Source organism: Pangasianodon hypophthalmus, chromosome 22, assembly GCF_027358585.1.
Source record: "Pangasianodon hypophthalmus isolate fPanHyp1 chromosome 22, fPanHyp1.pri, whole genome shotgun sequence".
NCBI lineage: Eukaryota > Metazoa > Chordata > Actinopteri > Siluriformes > Pangasiidae > Pangasianodon > Pangasianodon hypophthalmus.
Window position 1 is genome coordinate 17,640,421 of NC_069731.1, and position 21,162 is coordinate 17,661,582.

The 21,162-nt window shown below is 39.3% G+C and overlaps 1 protein-coding gene across 6 annotated transcripts; it reads right to left on the bottom strand.

The window, feature by feature from the left end:
- Positions 1–964: 964 nt before the first annotated feature.
- On the bottom strand, positions 965–17,607 carry gramd1c (GRAM domain containing 1c). Of its 6 annotated transcripts, none has more exons than XM_053228135.1 (18): positions 17,450–17,607; positions 16,557–16,709; positions 15,658–15,766; positions 15,348–15,448; positions 15,167–15,265; positions 14,952–15,032; positions 9,310–9,434; positions 9,039–9,189; positions 8,373–8,532; positions 7,839–7,982; positions 7,082–7,200; positions 6,837–6,979; positions 6,658–6,761; positions 5,401–5,568; positions 4,327–4,393; positions 3,158–3,370; positions 2,367–2,472; positions 965–2,145 (listed from the first exon to the last, which is right to left on the bottom strand). In XM_053228135.1, the coding sequence occupies exons 2-18, from the start codon at positions 16,680–16,682 to the stop codon at positions 2,077–2,079; spliced, it is 2,085 nt and encodes a 694-aa protein (XP_053084110.1). In that variant the 5' UTR covers positions 16,683–16,709; positions 17,450–17,607; the 3' UTR covers positions 965–2,076. The 6 variants fall into 6 exon arrangements, with proteins under 6 accessions (XP_053084110.1, XP_053084109.1, XP_053084111.1 ...); XM_053228134.1 differs by having other exon boundaries at positions 8,361–8,532; XM_053228136.1 differs by having other exon boundaries at positions 8,361–8,532; positions 16,557–16,660; positions 17,450–17,606.
- Between the last annotated feature and the right edge of the window lie 3,555 nt (positions 17,608–21,162).

Consider the following 21,162-nt stretch of genomic DNA (forward strand, 5'->3'; position numbering starts at 1 on the left):
CTGTATCTGTATGATTTTATGCATTGTGCTGATGACACATGATTAGCTGATTGGATAATTACCTGAATGTGCAGGTGTATGCAGGATCTTAATGATCTGATGATTTGGATAGATTGAAAAGGCAATGAATGAAATTAATTATTGCAACAATCATAAATCACCTATAGATAATACTCAATTAGAAACCGATTATAATCAAAAAAGGACAAATTATTGGTGTAAAAATAATATATATTTTTTTAAACAATGTGTAAATAGGGTAGCAAGGTGATAGCAAGGATATCGTCTATTAAATAATGTCACAGTTGCTTTACATTATTTACATGACATTATAAATTTCACTTGTCTCTTCATAATTTTGAAAGCTTAATTTTGTATAGCCTAGTTGGGGATTTCTCCCAATTTGGCAACACTGATGGGAGCCCTGCCTGCTCCGTGTCCTCATTAGCTTTCATTTTCCAGAGGTGAGGCTTTGCAGCCTCCTAACACTGAACATTTGAACAGAATAGACACAAGAACACATGATGCCTTCATTAGATGGATGAAGGGGCATATCACTCCAAAATCTAGCATTCTACCTGAATTATTATCAGCTAATTATAAAGCCTTTGTAGGCCCAGTTTCTGTTAGTAAAATAGTGTTGGTTGTAGTTTGGTCCCAGCAATTCTTCACTTGACACCTGACACAGTTCTGTTTACTCTGCAAAGCTCAGGTTTCATTGGTTAAAGGCCTTTGTGATGGTCCCTAGTCCATAGTGCTTTCTGCTGTAACTAAATCAATGATCAGCAGCAGTCAGAGTTCTATGTGGCTTATGTGTGCTTGGAGGTGAAAGAATTAAAAAAATATATGTATGCTGTCCAGCGAGCATTAGGATTCATCTACGGTTTTAACATGCAGAGATTTCCTCCATTAAAAAAGTTCTCCGTTTCATACAGCATAACACTATAAGCTATAAATCACAAAATCACCACAAACATGGCTTTTATTTAAGGCATAAATATACATCACACAATTTATTTAAAATGTTCATATAGGAGAAAAAAACTGCATTATTTCCTGAGAAAGATTTACAAGGTTTGGCTTATGCTCTGACATCCATTTCAGATTAAAAAATGACCACAAAATCATTTAAATTCTACCATCTTTGGAGAATTTGTTGTGCAAATGTTATTACTACTATTTGAGTCCTTATAACCTTCTGTACAATTACAAATTACATCAAAATGTAGTGTAAACATCCTACAGCTAAAATATAAAAATCATCTATAATTATGCATACCCATTCCACATTATTTATAACTTTGCTGTACACGTATTTCTCCACAGAAAATAATAATTATTAATAAAATATTCCAGAATCTAAAAAAAAAAAAAAAAAAAAAAAAAAAAAAAAAAAAAAAAACACCACTGCAGAATCTAGAAACTAAAAATCTGTATTCTGCATTCATCTGCAATATGTCATATACAACTAGGCAGAATATACATCATTCAACAGTGTTCAGAGGTGCATTTCTAGAAACAGCAAAATCACTTTTTAGCCATTAGCAGATTTACCAACATGGTAAAAACACGTTTTAAACTTTGTTATGCCCTGATTAACAGTGCAATAACGAAATATTGATATCTATAGTTATTATACCTTCTTACTCTCACACATACGCATACACGCACACAATCACACACGCACACACCCCTGGAGAGAGGTTATAAACAGAGGTGTGAACAATTGCTGTGCAAATCAACAGGCCAAAATAGGATACATTCAATAATTAAGGTTGATGACTACAAGCATTTACACTATAATCAAAAGGGAAATGGCAACACCTGTGAATTTAAATGTACCCTGAGCTCACAATTTGCAGGAGCAATGGGCCTGCACCGCTCCCCGTGCCACCACAAATCCCTACACACCCACACATGGCTCAAAAACATCCACAGCGCAGAAGGCCTGAGGTAGTAACACCGATGGCAAAAAGGCATCTCTAAGGTAACCGTTGCCTATGGCAACGTCCCCTGATGTGGGTAAAGCCTTGTGGGCCAAATTCCCCTGCACTCCGTGGGTCACCAGGCAGCGTTTCATAGCCGAGTGGCCGTCTTATTGAGCCCCTGGAAGTTCTGCTGAAGCACCACGAGAGAGTTGCGTAACTGTGGAGGGAAAGAGGAGCTGTCACAAATGGCAAAAAAAAAACAACCTTCACGCTAGAGACCTCTCAGCGAAATAAGAGAAGAGATAAAGATATTTTGCACCAAAGCGTAGGGGCAGATAGAATTTTCCCTGCTGAGACAGCGAAGTACACCATGTTCAAAGCATAGCTCAATCTGAGATAAAAACACAGCTACGTGCTGAAGTGGTTATATTAATAGACCTGTTCTAGAAGGTTGATAGAGTCCTGCAGCACGGCCCTCAGTAAGCGCGTCTCCTCTTGGCTCCTGGGGAATGTAGTCTGTCGAGGGCCCAGGTCAGGTGACAAACTGTGGGAAGAAGAAAAATTCCATTCGCTATTCCTGTGAAAAGTTTACGGTTGTCCGTTATACTGACATCACATGGAGTTTAATAGGAGAAAAAATTTCCAACATAAGTGTTATCAGACAGGTTTCACTGTTAGCTCCTAGAAACGAAAGAAAAAGGGCTTCTTTTCTCATTCACCGTTTTCCAACAATGTTCAACATCGTATTAATCAGAAATGCAGTGTAGGAGTGGAGACATTGTTGCGAACACTGGACTCAAAGTCCTAGAATGCAATGCAGCTATGTGATGCAGTTGCAACAAGTTGCAGCAGAGACTCGCCTCAACTCGGCTAGTTAGCCATCCACGAGATGACGGCGGTATTAGCATGAAAGTTGGACCTTTAAACTGATATGGTTGAACAGAGTGTACAGATGAGGAATTGAGAGAGCTGGACAAAATGACTAAAGCGCCGCTGCACTGCGCTCTTTAAGTAGAGATGAAGCGAGGGCTAAATCCCACTGCACCACTATTAGCAGGTAGAACGGCATTGTGGGTAATGCAGGAAACCATTAACCAAAGTGATATATTTGAGGCAACTTTCTCATCTTTTCTTGATTATGGTGCTGTGATATGTAATCCCGCTTCAGTCTAAATCTACATCATTCTCTAGTACCCACTCACTCATGTTACATGTTGTGTGTCCTTTACCTGGCCTCAGCTTTTTCCCTCATTCGCTGCTTTGTGCTTAAGTACATACGATGCGCCACGTCCTCCATGGCCCATAGCTTAAAAAACAGTCCCAGGTTCAGTATGGTCAGAATCAACAGTCTGGAAAAAATATAAATAAAATTACAAACCTGAGCTGTATCATAGCTGTAGTATCTCACACTGCAGTGTTGGGAAGAGATCAGCATACAGACACTGCTGAACAGATATTATTTAAGTGGTGGACCAATTTTTTGCACAACAGTGACATCTGGTAAATCTATACGCTGTATAAAAGAATACTGCTTTAATTACTGCCATGAATATTTTTGCTAGGGAACCTCTTCAGAGGATCACTGCTATACTGCACAAGGTTTCAGGCTCTCAATTTGCATCTTAGAAATGATTAACATTTTATCAACACTGCTAGCAGCTGTAGCTTCTTCAGCATTCCTTTATCAGAAGTTCACTGTCATGTTACAACATAACCAGCTTCCTGTTCCTGTATCTGAATGTCATCACACCTAACTTCCTTGTATGTACATATCTAAATGGATTAAAACACTTTGGGGCTTGTATTTATGGCGAAATAATGATTGCAAGTTTCGCGTATTACCAAATGACGCAATTTAACATTTAAAGTTATGTTTAATGTTATGAAACGTCCACAAGACAAGTTAGCCCGTTTTCACTTATGATATAGCTGCTATAATCAGTCACTTTCTAAATAACCCCTCTTTTTTCTCTTTACTGACATTAACAAGCAAAAAAAAACTTGTTATATTACAGAGAAACTGAAAATGGCAACACCCTCTGCCTTGATGACTTTCCTATGTTACAAAGCGCTGACACTGGAGACTCCTTCAATCAATTTTAAATAAGCATCTCCTTAGAGAAACCTTTGCCATATCAATCATTATAATTTTCTTTGTTAAATGACATGTTTATCTGTGTATTATTATCTTGGGATTATATGGCAGTCCGTCACTCTGAATGATCCTTTACTACAGAAATGACAGTGTGTTAGAACAATCGAATTAATACAGACGTGACCACCTTCCAATCAGATTCAAGAATTCAACAGCGCTGTAGTATAAATAAAACACAATACATGAGATCTTAAACAGCCACTGCTCCTCACTGCACATGTATGATGTGTTGTGCAGGCTTACATTAAGCTCATTCCAGCTATAATGGAAGTGATGTTCCACTTCTGTGTATTCTTCGTGTCTGCCGCACCTGAAATATAAGACCAAGCCTGTTATCAGTCATACAGTTTGCTCAGTGTATATTACAGCAAAGCACACAATGTGCCGTACTCTTATAAACCATGGCATGCTGGGAGCAAAAGGTGCGCAACTGAAAAAATGTGCTAAAGCTACGAAAAAGGTTGCACTTTTCTTGTAAAGAGACTAAAAAAAGACATTATATTTTTGTGTGAAAGGGTTTAATTAATAGTAGTTTTTAAAGAAAACAATAACAGATGAGTGTCGGTATCAGCTGATACTTACGGTTTCAGTATTGTTATCAGTATCAGAAAAGAAAATGTGACATCATGTCATCTCTAATTAAAACCCTCAGTGTACTTTGTCTGATTTGTGAGAGCTTAGAATTAAGAAGTTCTGCTTGACTTTTTTGGAGCAAATGAGTTTTTTGTTTTCATGTTTTAAATAGTTAAGTGGATTACATGCCACTGAATGTATGTGAGAACTTCGACACCTAGATATTGCTTAAAATGATAAACTTATTCAGGTGTTTTGGTTTCAAGTGTATAAATTCTTCCATCCTGCAACCTGTTGCCCACAATGCTCACAGTTTAGTTAAAGTATTTTCCAGGACATTAATTACTAAATAATTATGTGTCATTTTAAAGGGGCAGTTTGCAATATTTGAAAGTAGTTCTAGCCCTATAACAATTATAATTTTCTTGAGATATCTTAGAAAAACAGTGCTTCTCAATACTGCCATGGAATGGATCTTGCTACTTCCTTTATTGCTAGCTCATTTTTAACATTGTTCCGGCCCAGAAATTAGATTAAAGTCTTTATTTGGCATAATCTGAGAGTTTCCACATAGTGCGAAGTTTTGTTACATAATCGGTAATGCACATTCGATATACACATACGCGTGTACCGACATAATGTCAGATTTAGCCAAGAAAGTGAGCTATGTTGAACACAGTTTCATACAAGTCTATAATTAATGGTATGGATGAAACTCAGAAAAGACATGGGGCAACTTCATACCGATGGAGCTTTCTCTGTGCTGCTCGGGGTCTCCACTGTACTGCCTGCTGGGTCTCATGTGCTCCTGCAGGGTGCGACTGAAGGTCCTCCGCCTTCTACGCAAGCCGCCTTTTCCAGCGTCGCCGGACCCTTGGGTCAACTCCGCCTCCTCCTCAAGAAGCTCCGCCTCTGTTTGTAGAAAGAAAGATGTGACTTTAGTGTGTTTTATATAAAGTGTTCATCCGTGGAAGTTAAAGAATAACTCAAGCAGTTCCAACCTATTTTCTATCTGCTGCATCTGTAGTGTATGTGGGATAACATAGACGACAATTTTGACGTTTCCCTGTACTGAGAAAAGAGCAAGCAGAATTAGTTTACTCCAAACTCATTTATAATGGACATCTGAGGGCAGCTGTTGAATTCTGCCATTATATGTTTAAAAAAATTTTCCATACAAAAGGAGGTTTAGATAGATTTATAAATATATCTTAATGAAGAATTCATGAACTTATTCTACAAACATGTGTTTTGCATAAACGTTAATTGGAGAAGTTCAACAGCTGCCTTTAGACGTCCATTATAAATGAGTTTAGAGTAAACAGGTTTTTCTCAGTACAGGGAAAAGTCAAAATTCTTGTCCATGGTAATTCCACATACACTACATTTCACTACATCTCTACTCTCTCTACAAACTGCTGGAGTTATCCTTTAACTACCACATTAAAGGGAGCTTGGAATAAGGAGCTTTATCGAAAGCCTTAGAAATTTTTGTCTGTGATAATCACACATTGCTACTCACTGAACTTATTTGTACAGCATTACCTTCAAGAAACAGACATGACTGAGGAGTTTTATTAAGGGATAGATGAATCTGAGCCGGGTCTTTCTATTCACAGTCATTTAGAGGCACTTTGATCACTTCTCTTAATTACTCTCCTGCTAACTCTTGTTAATCAAAGAAAAACTACACAGCCTCAATAAAGAAAATGCTAAGCCTACTCACTCAAACAGACCTGCAGTTTGCTGTGACCTGTTAGTCAATTTAGATTATATAACTACATTTAAAAAGCCTAAAGCACAAAGACAAATTCAATCAGCTACACTATAATCAGGTCTGGATGAGGCTGTGGATTACACACAATGCTATAACAGGAAATAAATCAGCAGTAATTTATATACACAACAGAGAAGCCATCTCATGCTGTGGACCAGGTCAGGGAGATGGAAGCACAAAAACTGGGCACAAAAGATTGAAAAGTTTGAAAGTCTGACACTAACCAAGGTGCCTGAAGTAGTCCTCCAGGCCACTCCAAGAGTTTTTGGTAATAAAAGACTTAACAAATCCCCATGGCTGCTTCTTGTATTTCACATCAGTGTAAATCCTGCGCAGAATTGATAAACGGTTAACATTACATCACAGTGAGAGTGCAACACACGCTAAAAAGTCAAGCGCTTACCGAAGTCTACACTTGCGCTTCGAGTTGCGTATGATGCAGTAGCGATTCAGAGTGTAGAAGTAGTCGTGGTACGGAACGTCATGTGTGTAGACTTCTGAATCCACCAAGTAGTAATGACCCTCCCTAGATTCCTTATACAGCGTCTACAGAAAACAGTGGGAGGTATCAGTTAAAACAGCAGCACACAGGATGTAAATACAAAGTGCACAGTGAGCTTCATTAATATTGCCAGACAGCAGACTGACCTGGTTTTCTGTTGCAGTGGAAAATTTACCCACTAGTGGGTTGGTGATGGTGATGGTGTAATTTAAACTTCTCTTCATAGAGCCAGAGGCGTCCCTTTGCCAAGACGAAGAGGTTGCACCTGCAGAGGGTCAAAATACAAGTTATTAACTACAGCAAAAATAACCATATGCAAATAACAATAAGCCAAAATAATAACTACACAGGTAGGTTTTAAAATATATTCCTGTGCATATGTTGAAGTCGAGAATAAATTATGAACTCGAGTGATGTAGCTAATGTTGAGGAACAGACCCTGCTGACAGTCCCAGCATCTCTACCTCTGGGGTTTTTCTTTTTCAGTGTTTTCAGTGTAAAGTTCTTATTTAATTTAAAAAAAAAAATCCCTCTTGCTTTAGGCCACACCCCCTTCATGTTTAAATCTGAATACAGATACAGATATTGCAATTATGTTATACACCTACAATTATTATCAAAAGTGCTTCTTTGTTAAATTGTAATTACAGGGAGAAATAATATTTCTGAATTGTCCACATTAGGTCCACATTACAGTTACAAAGTCCACATTACAGTTGTAACATCAAAATTTAAAAAAAAAAAAAAAAAACTTCTGATGTTGTTGTTTCTAATAGTTTCTAATGTACAGTACTGCATATACAGTAATGTGTATTGTGTGGTAATGTGTAGCTGTATTTCCTGACAATATAGAGAAGTATGGAATATGAGACGTGCACGGATGAAATTAAAGTTAATATTTACCAGTGATCTTCCTGGCATCCATAAACCGCCGGGAAAAATATGAATCAGTGAAAAGCAGCTCAAACATTTTCTCAGCACTGAAACGGAACACTCTGTTCATATACAGCCTTCCCTGAGACGCCTGGGACCCACACTCTCTTTCCACTGCACCACACAGAAGGACAAAATGAATACAACAAAACAGCCACACATTACCCGATAAGCAAACGCACACTCACACACACGCATGCACAATCACACACACACGCACAATCACACACACGCACAATCACACACACGCGCACAATCACACACACGCGCACAATCACACACGCGCACAATCACACACACGCGCACAATCACACACACGCACAATCACACACACGCACAATCACACACACGCACAATCACACAATCACACACACGCGCACAATCACACACACGCGCACAATCACACACACAATCACACACACGCGCACAATCACACACACGCACAATCACACACACGCGCACGCACGCACGCACACGCACGAACACACGCACTGGGCCTCTCACCCTCCTCCATGCTATCAGACAGGCTATTATCTGAGAGTCGGTCCTCATTGGCATTCAGATCCAAGGACAGAGAAGAGCGCTTGGACACTTGTTCATTGCTGAAGCGGTCCAGGGAAAGATTAGGACTGCGTGGCTGCGACGGTGTGCTCCGCACATCATCCTAAGTGTGATTAAACACATATTTAATCTGAACCTGTGCCAAACATGTCAATAACTTGCAGATTAATCTTTATAATTAGCATCCGATCTTAAAATCCAGGATTTATTCTGTACTACTATTCTGAGCTGACTTTTTCAGTTCAAACTTTTATTAAAACCTGACAGTTATCTCTTAGGTTTTAAACTGAATTCATTTCTCACTTTAAATGCTACTGTAACTGTGCTAGCATTAACTGTGACATCAGTGCAACACACAACCTCTAAATATTATCATGAATATAACAAAAACACAGCAACAACCAGCTGAATCGCTAATCACATCACGGTTATTTTATTCTACACCTGTCTAATGTGTTTCAGGTTGAAGTTCAGCTTTATGTAGACTCATTTATTTAATGATGTACACAATCCCAGTGAGGGAAGTTAAACTCTACTTCTGTTTGTTCAGAAAATAAAATGTAAAACAAACTACATGTTGATTAGTTTATGTAGGAAAATGAACTGTACCCCATTTGGAGATAGCGTGCTCTGCAGTCCTACTGACGACTGCGTGTCGTCTCCCTGTGGTGTCGAGGTCTCATGTGAAGACTGCTCTATCTGAGGAAGTCGTAGGGAGGAAGGTCTCTCTAATTTTACATCCTCTGCTTTCATGTTCAAGCTTAAACAAAGAAAATTTCGATTTCAAATTGCAATCAGCATAAAGCTGCAGAACTGCCTGCTTCAAAGCCAAAATCCTGAGGCCAAAATTTCATACTGTTACAGAAAGCGGGTGTCTTACCTGGGCTGGTTATGTGCAACTGTGTCTACCATCATCTGCATACTATCCATCTCTTCCTGGCTCAAACCCAAGTCATTGCCATAATGCTGTCTGACCATCTGCCACAGCTCCTGCCTGGTCAATTGCTAAAGAAACAATGAACAACAAAATGAACTGAACGACCTGTGCAACAAAGGCACGTTGTCTCCCTGGTAAGACAGAAATGTTTGTCTGGTCTGGTCCTTACCCGACACCTGGCACAATGCACATTTCATTCCTGATTTAAACTATCATATGCTCAGGCGGAAAACACACCTAACCTGATTTACTCCTATTTACAAAGACACGATCTCTATGACATTCAGTCATGATCACTATGACACGCTGTAAAGTGAGTCATGTTAAGACAAGTTTATTAAATCTTTCATAGAATGAACACACTGATGGTGCGAAAGTCCTTTATTACAAACACACAAGCTAGTGTTACAATGTGACAAAGTATTTAATGCTTGCTGTACTCATTAGCAGCTTCAAGTCTTTAAAAGTCAAGTGCTATAAAGGCATCAATTTGGAATTCATATGTGCTGCTTGTAAAGCTTGGGCATGAAGGGCCGCCATTGAAAATATACTCTTCACCAAGTAAATTAAACTTTTGATAATAACTTAGAACCTAGAACCTACTTTTGAATTAGCTTTAAGCTGAATAACACACTAGTGTTTAAAATTTGGTTTTAAAAACAGAGACAACTTACACCATTACCTAAATTTATGGCTTAATGATTTATTTATGATACTTTATTTATGATGCTGTTTTTTTTTTTAAACCACAACCCAGTTCAAAGAATTTCACTGATAACAAGACCAGCAGGATAGCTAAAACATCTGGATGAAGTAAGGATGGCCGAGATGTAAGGAATAAAAACACTTTGAGGCATGCTGTTGTAAGAAATTAATAAACTGGGTGGTGTGATCTAGCCTGTCGCAAAGTTGATTATTTTCCTATAACGGCATGTCCTAATGTGTTTTATTCTTCTTATACTGTACCACAGCAATTTTCCAATAATTAAATTTGTTTAATAAAGTACTCAGCATCATACTTTTTATCCATTCATAGGTACAGTTTATGTTGTGGAACGTCTGCGAAACAAGTTAGAAAGCACTGTTAGAAAGCACTAACACTGAGGCCTCCAAGCTGTTTCTATAGAAATAATGGCGTATTAAAATGAGCGCATTAATCTAAACCTTGCAGCCAGAACTACTCTCAGAGCTGCTGTTATAGAAAATTCATCAACACCGTCTGACCAATCAGAATCGAGAATTCAACGGGACTGCCGTATAAGGCAAAAATATCATATGACAAAACCTGAAGACTTTTGTTGACAATTTGATCTCTGTGACATACCTTAAGGTTTAGTTAAAAAGTTCCAGGAAAACAGTAGTGGCACATTTAATCAAATCATTACATTAAATTTAAGAAATTTACCATTTCGTTTATTTTAAAAGGTAGTTAGTAAGGAAAAGTTTTTGTAACTGATACAAAAACAGGCTTTTTTGTATGTCACAGACAACAAATGTACATTGCAACATAATCTAAACATAATCTAAAATCATATTGCCAAAGTCCAAGGTGAGCATTTGAATGCTATCTCACGCTTATGGAAACAATAAATATACGGTATATTGGGGGGAGGGAAAAAACAACCTACATAATGGTATAACCAGATTTTTTTTTTTTTAGTATCACTTTGTCAGTTGTCACTGTGATACTTGGCACTGAAGACAAACTTGTGGTGGTCAGGGGTCTCTATCTCTGGCAGTATGGCTGAAATCCAGCACAGTTTGGCCATTTTAATTCCTCTAACAATCAGGATTCAGGATTAGTAAGCATGTAGAAGAAGGAAACCAAACCTGACTGAGTGTAAAGCAGCTGCTCTTCCCTGCTGTAGCCATGACGGCCACAAACACCACCTGCTTTCAGACAAACAGCTGTACACCCTTTTACTCATAACCACACTAACATAATGCTCATAAAGAGCTCTGTACAAGGGTTAGATAACCTCATCTCCACCGAACCGGAAATAAACCTTCAGGACACAACCAAATTTCCAAAAGCAAACAAACAAACAGTAAAGACGAGAAACAACCTGCTGAACAGCAACAAGAATAAACACACCATCAGAATATCACCACACCGTACAGCACAAACACAACAACACAGTCTGACATTAAAACTACAACACGCCCAAATATGTCTCAGAGATATAACTGTATGACAACATTATATTATACTGTTTTGAGAGGGTCTACTTACGAACAAGTCCCTGAATAAAAAGGCGCTTGCTACCTGTCGGAGGCCTTCAAATGAACGAAAGTGACCTCTGTCACCAAACACCCGGGCTCCTTCCCAAACACCGCCGAGTCCCCTATATAAACGCACTTCTCAGGGAACAAAATGATGTCATTAGCACCCTACATAGCATACTGCAAGTCCAACAGGAAGTCATTTGGGACTGAGCGCCAGTTCTGCTGTTGTAACCAATCAGGAAGCGTTTTCGTTTTGGTGGGTTACCAGATTGACAGTTTCCACTACAAATTCCGAATAAACAGGAAAAGTTGCAAAATTAATGCCAGGAAACTTAACAAACGTGCGACTTTAAGCGCGTGAAGCTGACTAAACCCTTATAACGTTACTCCCATGCTAATTAAAACACGTTAATAGCTATGGGAACATACTTAACATAATTAATCGGTGTATTGTTTGCACATAGGTGTTGTGTAGCACGGTCATGTGTAACGTTTTCTGTGTGCATTTATTCTTTAATATATCCATACAAGTGTTTGTTGTTTAAACTTTACTTTAATTGAAGTAGTGTTTCCTAACATACACCTGCATACACCTCAGCATCTCCATTTCAGCATACAGGAGACCTAGCAGGGAAAATGCAGGCTATTTTTACCCTGACAAGACGCCTTGCTTTATCATGGAAAGCACAAAGACACACCCCGAGAGTTCACTGAGCTTCACATTCATTCTGCTGGTTTGTGTGAAACTCCCTGCTGACGCGATTGTGGCTTGTTTTTCCCACCATGCACTTGCCGGCATTGCTTCTCAGTCCACACACACAACACTGGTCTAATCTGCTACTTCTGGTTTATTAAGGCAAATAAATAAATTAATTAATTAAAACATTACATTGCTAAAACATGTCTTTAAAGCAGTTAAAGGTGCATTAGGTACGATTTTTTTTCCCCCTCAAGATTAGGTCTCTAACAGTTAAGTAGGTGAATTAGACATTTGAATGTTTCTTTGTTTTGTTCTTTTAACTCCTTGAGTCCCTCCCCCCACCTCCCACCCTTGGTCACGAAGCCCCGCCCCCAGGATCCACAGTGGCCCTACAGTAAAGTGTCTATAAAATTATAAAATGATTGACAGGAGTCATATCCAAACACAAACAAGCATTCCAAACACTTGAAAGCATCTGCAATTTCCCTTGGAATCAGTTTCTATGTAAGTTTCTAGCTATCTAGTCTTTATTGGGGCCAGTCGTGGCCTAATGGATAGAGAGTCGGAGTCGCAACCCGAAGGTGAAACTGAAGGTTGTGGGTTTGAGTCTCAGGTCTGGCAGGGATTGTAGGTGGGGGGAGTGAATGACCAGCGCTCTCTCCCACCCTCAATACCACGACTGAGGTGAGACCCTTGAGCAAGGCACCGAACCCCCAACTGCTCCCCGGGCGCTGCAGCGAAAAAGGCTGCTCACAAGTGTGTTCACAGTGTGTGTGTGTGTGTGTGTGTGTGTGCACTTGGATGGGTTAAATGCAGAGCACAAATTCCGATTATAGGTCACCATACTTGGCCACAAGTCACTTCACTTCACTTTATAAGTTATCTAGCTATCTATCTCTATTCTGGACCAGAAGGTTTTCTCTTAAAACCACTTAAAGGTGCATTAGGTAAGATTTGTGAAATATAGGCCTCTAACGGTTAAATGAGTGGAGTTGAATAAGGCTTTCACACACACTTGGACATTCAACTGCTTAAAAGCCATCACTTTCACACACTTGGACATTCAACTGCTTAAAAGCCAAGTTACAACTCTATAAACATGCAACATCTCATAATGATTTATGAGGATGTGAAGGGGTGCTGGGGGCGTGTCTATAAAATGACTGACAAGAGGCCAATCAAAATACAAATAAACACTCTGGACCGGAAGGCAAGTTTCCAAACTGTTGGGGTTTTTTTCCAGTTATGTAATACACTTATTCTGATGCAATGGCTTAATCATTTCTACATAATTTAACGTCATAAGTTAACCTTTGTAGTCAAAACTTCTTTTATTGATATGTTGGTCCTAAGCCCACTTTGGTTAATGGTTTCCTACATTACTCACAATGTCGTCATAGTGGTGCCAGTGGGATTTAGCCCTCGCTTCGTCTTTACCCAAAGAGAGCGTTGCATCAGCACTTTACTCCTTTAGTCTGTCCAGCTCTCTCACCTCCTCATCTGTACACTTTGCTCAAACAGATCAGCTTACAAAGCTTCAACTTTCATGCTAATACCACTGTCAACACCATCACACTCATATCTCATAGATCACTAACTAGTCGAGCCATATCTCAACTGCTTTAATATAGCAACATTGCTTTCAGGAATTTTGATTCCAGCATTTGTACAAGTGTCTCTACTACTTTTGGGTTGTATTTCTCATTAATATTACAGTATACAAGAAAGTGTCAAGTGAGAAAAGAAGCTCTTGCTCTGTTATTTAAGATGCTAACAGTGAAACCTGACTGTTATCCTTTTTATTTTAGATCTCTGACATTTTCTCCAATTAAATGCCACTGTAACTGACAACATCCCCTTATTACATCAGCATGGCATCACTACACTAACTTCTCATGGGTATAACAAAAAAATATGCTTTATGCTTCAGTTGGATTATGCCTCACTTATAAGTTAGTTTAGAGCAACGTTCCCGTTTTATTTGATCTTTGAGCCCATACCAGTGTAAAATCTGGCTGATATCTGATCTGAGCCAATACGTTTTTATTTCATATTTTTTGCTGGATAGTTTAAAAGGTTGTAATGTTAGGAACAAGAATGTTTGCTAATATTATCTGTCAGCTTAAGATAGTCCTGATCCTAGACTAGATAACTGTCATGCATTCGCATTCGTGCAGCACTCAAAAACCATATGGCAGTGGATCGGATGGGAAAAATCTAACCAGAACCTAATCCTGCAATTCAGGCCAGTATTGGCCCTGATCTCAATATTCATTGTCACTCATGGATTCATTATTACCCTCATGGGTAATTTAGCACGACTAATTAACTTACTGGCATGTATTTGGGAGGTGGGAGGGAACACCCAGTGGGGACCCACACACACACAGGGAGATCTTGTGAAGCACACAGTAACCTGAGCTCAGGATTTGAACCAGGGACACTGGAGCTGTGAAGCAGAGACACTACACAAGGCACCACGCCCCATGCTCAGTATCAATAGGCCATAAAATATTTCTAAGGTGTAGCCTGCATTTGACATTACTCAGTCCTGTGAGAGCAGAGATTTTTCGCATGTAAATACTAAAGCTGGATCAATCTGAATGAACAGGTTATTATTATGTGATGGTTTATTTGGTGATGAATGCATCAGGCTTACCTTCTCCATCAGAAAATTCTGCCATACACGAAAAATGGTCTGGTAACTTTTCTCCCTTGCAGAAAAAGATGTGAAGAAGAGCTAGAGGCGAGGAAGTGATATCACAAAATGCATACGGTTTCAAACAGCACAGGTACAACTTATCATAGACATTTATAGGACACTAATGTGCAGTGTAGTGTATATTAGCGGTTTCTAATGATGGTTCCTTTTACCTTTTCTGTATTGTTCTGAATGATCTGAATGGCATTTGGTATCAGTCGAGCTGTCTTCTCCCTCGACATAGATGCAATATCTTTCATATTCACCATAATCTATAAGAAATTGCATTGAAATAAATTGCTTTGTAGCAAATCTTCAGTCTATGTGACATCATTTTGTATTTTTTGCACGTACCTTTGTTCCCCAGAAAACATTACTGTAGAAACAGAGCCAATTCTCTGTGAGGAATAAGCGTCCTTGGAGTAAAATTTCTTTCTGCAGAGCACAGTTGTAGTCTAGGGGAAAAAAAGAGCTGTGAAATGACACTCTATAGAATAAACATATTCCAATACATTAACAGTGTACATTGTACATATTCACCAACAGTATATTTCTTTGAAGTTGTGATATATGTTGTAAATGCCTCAATGTGAGCTTATATGTTAAGCGCTCTCTCTCTCTCTCTCTCTCTTTCTCTCTCTCTCTCCCTCTCCCTTTCACTCACCCACTATAAGTCTTTCCGACTCAGACAGTTCTTTGAAAGTCTTCCTGAACTCCTCACTCCTCTGTTTGTAGCTGCTGGGGGATAATTGTGGAGTTACAATACTCAATCCCTGTAATGGTAAATAAACACAAATGTCAAAGGGAATATAACCAATTTTTCAGATTCTTTAATTGAATTACAAATTATATTAGGGGAGGAATAGAGGTGCAGCAGCTAGAGTTCCTGCCTCACAGCTCCACAGACCCTAACCAGGAGAAAAGCACGAGTGGGGAATACACCCCGAAGCGACGCCAGACCATTGCAGGGCACCATGCACACACACATTCACTCACACCTGGGGACAATTTATCTTAGTCCATCCACTAAGAGGAGGAAATCAGAGAACCCAGAGAAAAACAACATGTACACGGGGAGAACATGTGAAACTCCGCACAGACAGTCATCTGAAGCCAGGATCGAATCTGGGATCTCAGAATTTAAAAAATTTTCTCTGCTCATATTATTGAGGGTGAGATATGATGTAAAATGTTTACAAAACAGATTATATCACATAATAAATACTAATAAAAATGGATTAGAATAACCTAAATGGTATACAATCTAAGACTTGCATTTCAAATCCAATACTATTATTTTTTTTATTTTAATTTGTAAAACAGACTTTCACTCATGTTTAAAAAAAATCTAGTTGGTCAGTCAAACTAGGACTGACAGACACGCAAGTACTTGCCAATCTCTACCGATTTTCAATATATAGACATACAAACATTTAATTTAATATCTAAATTCCAGAAGAGGGCAGTAAAAGTTGTCTTTTTATTACAAAAGAAATGCTGCACTGTGTGCTTCTGGAGCTTTAGTGTTTTCAAAATTTGAAAGTGTTATCTAAAACTGTTCACCTCATTCTCCTCTGAGATCACTCGAACGTCTCCAGATGGACTGCTCTCCATGGTGCTATCGCTGCCTGTTGTTGATTTTGTTACATGGGTCATCTTCCTCTCACCTGGGTGAAGAAGCAAAACCATACCAGGCTCAATGGACTCTCAGCGAAACTGTAAAACCAAGGTGAATCTCAGTGCACTGTTCTTTTAGCATGGCATGACAAGTTACGCAAAGTACGACGTTCTAATTGACATAGGCATAAACCGGAACACAAAGAAGAAAACTGGCTTGTCCTGTCCTGTAACCTGTCTCTAAAAAGGTTTGAGTTACTCCAGTGAAGCGTAAACAGCCAAATCCTATTAACACCTGCAGTGTTTGTATTTGTTCAGCTGGACCCAGATAAAGTGTTATAGTAAACACTGTGACATTTTACATCATTTTACACTTGGGATTTTAGTGTACAGTCAGTGCTACTAAATCCAGGAACTAAGGCACCTGGAACCAAAAAGTCAGCAGACCTCAAATTCACCTATTCTGGGAGAAAATCCATGGAATAAAAGGAAGCTAGTAATTGTGGTTTTTCTACATGCCACACACCTTGACAGGTTTATAATTGCATATTATGTCATTATTACATAATATATACTCTGCATACACTTTGTCACTAACAGCTTATTTCAAGGTTGCCAGTTCAGTTCAACTATTCCATCCCCAATTTAAACCAAATCAAATCACTACACCCAACCAATACTTTGATCAAAGGGTATCTAAATTAAAGTAATACCTACCATTAAATCAAATTTGTTGAATAAGAAAAGCCCGATCTCCCAAAAGGTTACAAAGACGTGTAAAAAGTTTGGCCATATGGTTATGCATTAAACTGCTAAAGTAGAGAGGAAAGTGCTCCTACCTGTGTTCACTCTGTTGAGATATCAGGAGTTCCTCACAAAATGTGGACCAGTTGTAGAGATCAGGTGAAATAAAACAATAAGGCAGCATAGGTTTTAAATGATGACTTCAAGAGAAATGCTGCTGTATGATGGGTGCTGCTGTGTTGCCAGGTTGGAAGTGTGTCCTCACCTGGCGACAAGTGTGTTACCTGGCCCAACCCGATCAGGAGGGAACGCACTATTCTCCACATGAGAGAACATTTCTGTCATTTTCTGCACTTAGATATTTTACACATATGATTATGTATTGTTTATTTATCTATTTCAGCCCAATTTTATGTGTATTGCACTTTTTTTCCCAATAATGATTAATGATTTTAATGATTTTGCTTTTTTCCAACTAACCTTATTATTAGCCTTATTGAATAAGAGGAGTAGTTAAACTGGAAATAAAGTGAACCTATCTATGATGTCAGCAATATTCACAGCGAGAACCTCAGGACACTGGACTTGATTAGCAGGATTCTTCCATGAATGCAATAAATGCAACAGAACCAGTCTAGCTCAGCATGACTCACAAACAAGAACATAAACAGTTAAAATGTCAACATTTTATTTGTTCAGGACATTCAGTGTATTGTTTTATTTTCATTCCTTCATTCTTTTACTTTGGCAAGCATGCAGAGGAAAAGTACAACAACCTTACTGGGAAATATAGCCCTGGATGTGACTTCAGTCATAGCATATCACAAAAGCACACATTTTGACTGGTTTAAGCCAAACCTCAACTTCACAAAAACAATGTTGGCCTATAAATAATGTCAGCCAGCTTGGCCCCTAAAGTTTTGTCAGTGAAAAGTCCAGGAATAAAAATCTCCATGGATCGAAAAATCTCCCCATTTGTAACATGCAAGACAGAAGAGAGAAACAATAAACCAAAAAAAAAAAAAACACTGTAGATATATAGCCAAGAACTAGCTCACATTCTTAGTTTGGCAGATTTAGTTTGTGTCAGTGGGGCAATGATAGCAGGGTTTTCATCATTTGGGCCAATTTTTTGTATCTTGGGCTCCCTGATTTCCCTGGATTACTAAAGAGCAGGTACAGGGAATAATGCTCAGAAATTTTTACCTTCATGTTAGAGTCATCACAGACTGCACAGAGACTGCAACAGCTTTGACTCTGCAGTCTGAAATGTTCTCTAGGCCTCGTTGATGTTGCTCCAAGTGAAGCCATTACATTTGTATCACAGTTATACACTGGTTCAATCTCGAAGCTAGGCCCTTTGACCTGCTAGAACCTGGAGATGCCTGTACGGCAGATAGGGTATTTACCATCGCAAAATGTTGGAAGATGTTGGAGCCCAGGTCATCATTCCACCCTTCAAAAGAGCAGCCAATGACACCTCTCTTCTGAGACCTCAGAGAGGTTGCACGGGCGAGGCAGGTCTCATAGATATGTTCTGCAAGCTCTTGAAGGTATAAGCGGTTGCCTACTCCTCCCAGACCACCAGGGGGCCCCATGATTTTTAAAACAGATGTGCAAAAAGCACACTTTGGCGTATCAGGAAGTCACAGGGGGCCCTTTTTGATGTGAAAAGAAGACAAATGTCAATTTAGGCAACTAAATTATGTAACTAATGTCAGAAGTTCAATAAGAAGCAGCAATTATTGTTATTATTAGTTGGCATTCATATCTATTTGGGGTGGAAAAACTCAAAAGGTAAAAAAGCACAAGAGGAGAAATGGACGCAAAACCCCGGGAAATCCCTGAAACCCCTGGAAATATGGGCGTGCCGTCGTGAAACCCCTGGAAATCTCCGAAACCCCTGGAAATAAGGGTGTGCTGTCCTGAAACCCCTGGAAATCCCCTGGAAATCCCCAAAACCCCTGGAAATCCCTGAAACCCCTGGAAATAAGGATGTGTTGTCCTGAAACCCCTGGAAATCCCCTGAAACCCCTGGAAATAAGGGCGTGCCATCCTGAAACCCCCGGAAATCCCTGAAACCCCTGGAAATCCCCGAAATCCCCGAAACCCCTGGAAATAAGGGCGTGCCATCCTGAAACCCCCGGAAATCCCCGAAACCCCTGGAAATCCCCGAAACCCCTGGAAATAAGGGCGTGCCGTGCTGAAACCCCCGGAAATCCCCGAAACCCCTGGAAATCCCCGAAACCCCTGGAAATAAGGGCGTGCCATGCTGAAACCCCTGGAAATCCCCGAAACCCCTGGAAATAAGGGCGTGCCATGCTGAAACCCCCGGAAATCCCTGAAACCCCAGGAAATCTCAGAAATCCCCGAAACCCCTGGAAATAAGGGCGTGCCATCCTGAAACCCCCGGAAATCCCTGAAACCTCTGGAAATCCCCGAAACCCCTGGAAATCCCCGAAACCCCAGGAAATAAGGGCGTGCCGTCCTGAAACCCCAGGAAATCCCCGAAACCCCTGGAAATAAGGGTGTGCTGTCCTGAAACCCCAGGAAATCCCCTGGAAATCCCCAAAACCCCTGGAAATCCCCAAAACCCCTGGAAATCCCCAAAACCCCTGGAAATCCCTGAAATACCTGGAAATAAGGGCGTGCCGTCCTGAAATCCCTGGAAATAAGGGCGTGCCGTCCTGAAATCCCTGGAAATAAGGGCGTGCCGTCCTGAAACCCCTGGAAATCCCCTGGAAATCCCTGAAACCCCTTAAAATCCCTGAAATACCTGGAAATAAGGGCGTGCCGTCCTGAAACCCCTGGAAATCCCCGAAACCCATGGAAATCCCCGAAATCCCAGAAATCTCTGGAAATAAGGGCGTGTCGTCCTGAAACCCCTGGAAATCCCCTGAAACCCCTATAAATAAGGACGTGCCGAGATGCTGCCGTCATGTTACAGGTGACACTGGAGCTGCTAGAAGGTACTGCTTAACATATTGTCTCTTTTAAACTTTATACACAAGTAAGTGTAGGCTTTAATGTAAGCTGAGGTTTATGTACATGTTTAGCATTTCGTTTGAAAACGAGAGTTTGTTGTTTTAGTGTTTTTCACTTCTGTGTTATGGCCTGTTGAGCAAAACATCCAAACAAACAGCACTTCTAAAACCCGGAGTGTTTATTGGATTCAATTATCAGTATTTTTAAATGTAATGTTTTCATCACAAAAGAAATATTTTGAGTGGTGGAGTAGCTTATGTAAATGCACTATTTAACATTTTATTCTACCAGCTACTTTGGAAATAAGTGTTTTTGTTTTTTTGTTAAAGACTTTTTTGGGGGGTGGTAGTTGTTTTTTTTTTGTTTTTTTTTTGTAGTTTGTAATAATAGTAAGTTCTATAATGCATTTAACTTTATGTTTATGTTTCTTGATCCTTTGATCCTTTGATCATTTAAAGACAACATTTACTTGTAGTAATTGGAAAAAGTTCTGGATCTTTTTTTTTGTCTCAGATTTTCACATTGCAGAGTTAAAGTGAATCATTAGAGTAAGATTAAGAAAAACATTTTGATGTAGTAAGTGTTTATTATGGAATGGGAATAATGAAAAGTCATGTAGTGACTTTAGTTTTACATGTGTGCTTCCTAAAAATATTTAGTAAAAAAATTAAATATTGAATTTTATAGAAATAAAAAATTTAGTTGCTGCATGTATAACTTGCTCAATTAAAATTTTTTTTTCTGCAAAAATAAATCTTTAAAATGCAACAACATACTACTTTTCAAAATCTAGTTTCTATGTTTGGTAGGAATAAAAGAATGT